Source organism: Trypanosoma conorhini, assembly GCF_003719485.1.
Source record: "Trypanosoma conorhini strain 025E chromosome Unknown Tco_14.4_contig_00773, whole genome shotgun sequence".
Taxonomy (NCBI): Eukaryota; Euglenozoa; class Kinetoplastea; order Trypanosomatida; family Trypanosomatidae; genus Trypanosoma; species Trypanosoma conorhini.
Window position 1 is genome coordinate 1 of NW_021704863.1, and position 4,626 is coordinate 4,626.

A 4,626-nucleotide genomic window follows, 5' to 3' on the forward strand; every position below is an offset into this window, starting at 1 on the left:
TCGGCAGCTTCAGGCGCGTGCGGCCCGTCTCGTGGTTGTGCGAGATGATGATGCAGTAGTCGCCCGAGGCGCGTGCGATGGTGCCGCGGTCGCCGACCTTCGCCTCCACGTTGCAGACGATGCACCCCTCCGTGATCTGGCCGAGGGGCAGCACGTTGCCGATGGCAAGCGGCGCCTTCACGCCGCAGAGGACGGACTGGCCGGTGAACATGCCCTCCGGCGCCACCATCAGCTCCTTCGCGCGGCGGTACTTGTACGGGTGGCGGAACTCCACGCGGGCGAGCGGGGCGCCACGGCCCGGCTCGTGCTCAATCGTCTTGACCACGCCACGCATGAAGCCGTGGCGCTCGGCGTAGTCGAGAATGCGGAGCTTGGCGGGGCCCAGGCGCTTGTGGCCGTGCACCTGGTAGACGGACCCGTTGCCCTTACGGCAGGTCAGCACAGTCTTTCCCATGGCTGTTTCTCTGACTGTCTGTGTGCTCCCTGTGGGTGCGGAGGAAGCGAAAAGGAATTAAAAGAGAAAAACAGAGGAAGCAAAGGGAAGGAAACGTAGCAGTCGAAGAGGAATTGGGAGGACGAGGAAGAAGGGGGCTGGAAGGAACCGCCCAGGGTGGGCGTCGCGCGAAAGGGGTAAAAGGCCGAGCGTCCAGTGGGAAGGGGGGCAAAGAAGCCAAAGAAAATAGAGAGGGGCGTGGGGGAGGAGAGAGGCGGTGGTGGTGGTGGTGGTGGGACAAAACAGTTGCAGTGCACGTGAGCGGGCGGCCCACGCAGAACGAGGCCGTGAGCGACGGCCACGCCACGACAACTGGTGCGTGTGTGTGTGACTGGCGGCAGCTGCGCCGAGCGACGGCCCGGCGGAGCTCAAACGAAGCAGAAACGCACGGAAGCAGCAGAAAGGGGGAGGAGTACACCGACGCGCCGAGTGTCCAGCGTCGCTCCATAAACGTGACGAGTCCTCGCGCCCCCAGTCGCCTCTCCGCAGCCGCACACCCCACTGACGCAGACGCGTGCAGCGGCAAAGCATCCTGGCACAGCCTTTGCTCGGTTCATAGTTTCTCATACATGTAACTAAATAAATATATCCTCCTGCACACACCCCACCCGCCTAAAGAACCCCCCCGCACCCTCACTCACTCACTGCGCCGGCATTCATCCGATCCCCGCCTCTTTTTCTTCTTTTTTTCTTTTGTTTCTTTTCTAGCGACGGCCCTGTATTGCGTGACTCCTTCCTTCACCTTCCCCCCCCCACAACTGTGTCGCCGTGTGTTGTTGCTTTTGTTGTTGTTGTTTTTTTTTTTTTGCTTTTGCGTTTTTGCTTATTTTGCTCTTTTTTGGCTTTAATGGCGTTCTACCCGCGCCTGCCTTCCCCGCCTTCTCGGCGGCGGGGTCAGAACTCCATGTTCTCCAGCCCAAACTCCCTCAAGAAGGGTTTCACGTCCTGCTGCCACGAGAGCTCAACGAGGTCGGTGCGGTCCATGAGGTTCAGCGTCATGCGCAGGAGGTCCCAGAGGCCGCGGGTTGCCATGCGAGAGCCCTCGCCCTGCGGGTTTGTGCCTCCGGCCTGCAGAGCGATGGCCCGCGTGATTTCCTTCGCGGCGAGCGGGTACTGCGCCAAGTTGGAGTACGACACCGCCATGTTGTACATCGCGCGCACGTAGCCCGGGTTGATGTCAAGCGCCCGGTCGTACGCCTCGAGGGCCTCCTGCGGTTTGTTGCCGTTGGCGAGCGTCGCGCCGAGCCTGTTCCACATCTGCGGGTCTTCCGGGGTCAACTCGACGGCGCGGCGGAAGTTCGCGGCGGCCTCCTCAAAGCGGTGCGAGAGATTGTACAGCACCCCGAGACTGGCGTGCAGCTGCGGGTCGTTGGGGTTCATCTCCACCGCGGCGTTCAACAGGGTGCGGCAGTCGCGGTACTCGCTTGGGGCGGCGTAGAAGTAGCTGTCTTCTTCCATCGTGTCCTGCTCTCCGTCCGGCTCCTCCTCCTGCTGCAGCGGCACCGAGCCGAGTGACTCGTACTGCGGCTGGCACAGCAGCCAGGCACGCAGAGCCTGCAGCGCCGCCTGCACGTTGTGCTCGTTGGTGTGCGACACGGCAAGTGCCGCGTGAACGGCGATGTCGTTTGGATTCAGCATGCGGGCGTGGTTCAGCGCGATGATGGCAAGGCCGTCCTTCTCGTTCTCCGCCTGTGTCTTGCCAAGCAGCCGCCAGGCCTCGACGTGTTCCGGCTCCTTTTGGCACACCGCCTCAAAGGCAAGCGCGGCCTCCGCCAGGTTTGCCAGTTGCAGCATGGCGAGCCCCTCCTCCATCGGCGCGTCGTGGTACATGTACGGGTTGTTGGGCTCAAAGGGGTAGTCCGTGTTGTTCTGGGCGCGCTCGATGCGCTCCTGCATCTCCGCGTACTCCTGCGCCCACTCTTCCAGGTCGGCGGCGGGGTCGGAGGCGAATTCGTCCATCATGGCCTCCTCGCTGCCGTCGTGCGGGCGACCCTCCTGCTGCTGGCCGGGTCCCTGCTGGCGCTGCGTCATCGGCTCAAAGACGCCCGGCGGGAGCCCCAGCGCCTCCGCGGTGGCCCACTCCTTCAGGTACGCCGTGTCCTCGGGCACGTCCGGGTCTGGCCCGGGGCCCTGCACCACCTGCCCCGTCTCCTCGTCGATGAGCAGCTCCTTTGTGCGGATCTGGTCCATAAACTTGTAGAACTCCGAGTTGCGGGCGTGCTCCTCCATCGTTTGCTGCGACTGACCCTCGAGGGTAAAGACCTGCGCCTCACTGTAGTCCTGCCCCCACTCCGCGCCCCGCAACTTTTCAACCCACGCACTGTCGCCCTGCTGCTGCTGCTGCTGCTCTGTTGTGGTGCTTTCTGCGGTGGCCTCCTGCGCCTTCGCCGCGTTGGTTGCACTCGCCGTGGCGACTGCGTTTCCCGCGAATGCCGTTGGGGCGTACGCCATCGTCGGCGGCGCTGCGCCCATGAAGGCGCCCATTCCAGCCCCGTGCATCATCGGTCCCATCATGTGGGGCCCCATCAGCGCCGGCTGAAACATCCCAGGCGCGTGAAGGTGATGATGCGGAAGTGGCTGCTGCTGAGGGTGCGTCGCGGAGACGGCACGGAACGCCTCCTCCATCTCCTGCTGCTGCCGAAGCATGAAGTTCTCATTCTGCTGACGCTGCACTGCCATCTGCTGTGGGTGGTGGTGGTGGTGGTGGTGCTGCTGCTGCTGCGCGGCGAACTGATGCCCCCAGTCGCCCGCGTGCCCCGTCGGCGACTGATCCCGCAGCATCTCGCTCATGAGGGCGTCCTGCTCGGGGTTGCCGGTGGGGCCCACCCCGACGCCGCCGTGCATGTGAAATGCATCCTTCGCGAGCTGCTGCCCCAGCGCCGCGCCGGTGCCGCAGTTCATCCCCCGCCGCTGTGTGTGTGTGTGTGTGTGCTGTGCTTGTGTCCTCGCCGCCTTGCCTCACCCGGGGGCGCACGCCAGCCGCGGCCGTCAGCCAAAAATAAAAATAAAAATAAAAAACACCGACGACGCGCCGAACGTGAAGACGCGCAACTGAGACGAGCCCGCCGTAAAAGATCTCGCCCTTCCCCGCCGCTGCTCCTCTTTAAAGTATCGCCTACCTCCTTACCTCTCGCTTCGCGTGGTGCCGCCCCGCAGTCCTCCCGCTAGTGGCAGTGGACGGAGGTGTGGGGGTTGCTGCTCTCCCTGCTTCGCTGCTGCCTGCTAGATTTGGCTCCGCCGCCGCACGCAGGAGCGGGCGACAACAGCACGCAAAGGCAGCGCCAGAAGAAGCCCAAGCAGGGAAAAGCAAATAAACGGGGGAAAAGAAAAAGAGAAGGAAGAAAAAAGAAAGGAACAGCTCGCAATACAAATGGCACGCCCTGCATGCACCCCAACTGCCATGCCGTCACGCACGGGGCAGGAGAAACACGCCGTGGTGAGGCCCACACCCACACACGGACGCGCACGCGCAGTAGGAAAGAGGGGGACTGCATGCGCTTCGTAACGTGGAGGGAATGAAGGGAAAAAACAACTTGCTGTGGTCCCCCACCATCGCCTCGCCACCTCCATTTCCAAAAATATAAATAAATAAATTACCAAATCACTGAACCCTTTGGCTGCAACGCCCACGCAAAGAGGCGCACACAGACACGCACGCGCTTAGTCTCGCGCATAGCTGTGTGTGGACGCACCCTCTCCCCCCCCCCCCATCCCCACGCTCTCATCCTCCTCCTCAGCCTTCTTTTTCCGTGCTTTCCCTTCAGATCCAATTACATTTGCGTTCAATCCGCTGCGCATATACGCCGCGTATAATGTTACTCATCACGAATAAGCTTTTATTTCCGTTCTTTTTTTTCTTTCTTTTTGGTTTCTGTGTGGTTCACTCCATCTGCCTAGAAAAATTGGTGCCCACATGCCCCCTAAATTCACCAAACTTCTACTGGTTTGCCAGGTAAGGTTAAGGTCCCCGCCGCATTAGATGTCATGGAAGCATTTGCTTTGACCCTAAGTGCCCTCGTCTTTCCCGTTTTCACTTTGCTTTTTTACTCTTCTTCTCTCGCTCATTTCGTCCTAGTGCATCGTTTTCTGCACTGAATATGTTGGGTGGTAGGGGGGAGAAAATCGTTCTCTGC

The 4,626-nt window shown here is 61.4% G+C and overlaps 2 protein-coding genes across 2 annotated transcripts, besides 6 other annotated features; both read right to left on the bottom strand.

Moving 5' to 3' along the window:
* On the bottom strand, nucleotides 1-454 carry Tco025E_08406 (large subunit ribosomal protein L8e; the record flags this gene model as incomplete). Its single annotated transcript, XM_029375256.1, has 1 exon — nucleotides 1-454. A coding segment is annotated over one exon (454 nt), but the record flags the coding sequence as incomplete, so codon positions are not given.
* A 237-nt stretch (nucleotides 455-691) lies between these two features.
* Nucleotides 692-729: a microsatellite.
* A 438-nt stretch (nucleotides 730-1,167) lies between these two features.
* Nucleotides 1,168-1,197: a microsatellite.
* A 67-nt stretch (nucleotides 1,198-1,264) lies between these two features.
* Nucleotides 1,265-1,332: a microsatellite.
* Nucleotides 1,333-1,387: 55 nt separating this feature from the next.
* Nucleotides 1,388-3,394, bottom strand: Tco025E_08407 (putative peroxisome targeting signal 1 receptor; the record flags this gene model as incomplete). Its single annotated transcript, XM_029375257.1, has 1 exon — nucleotides 1,388-3,394. The coding sequence occupies one exon, from the start codon at nucleotides 3,392-3,394 to the stop codon at nucleotides 1,388-1,390; it is 2,007 nt and encodes a 668-aa protein (XP_029224634.1).
* Nucleotides 3,395-3,404: 10 nt separating this feature from the next.
* Nucleotides 3,405-3,436: a microsatellite.
* Nucleotides 3,437-3,487: 51 nt separating this feature from the next.
* Nucleotides 3,488-3,511: a microsatellite.
* Nucleotides 3,512-3,815: 304 nt separating this feature from the next.
* Nucleotides 3,816-3,848: a sequence feature (A-rich).
* The last annotated feature ends 778 nt before the right edge of the window (nucleotides 3,849-4,626 follow it).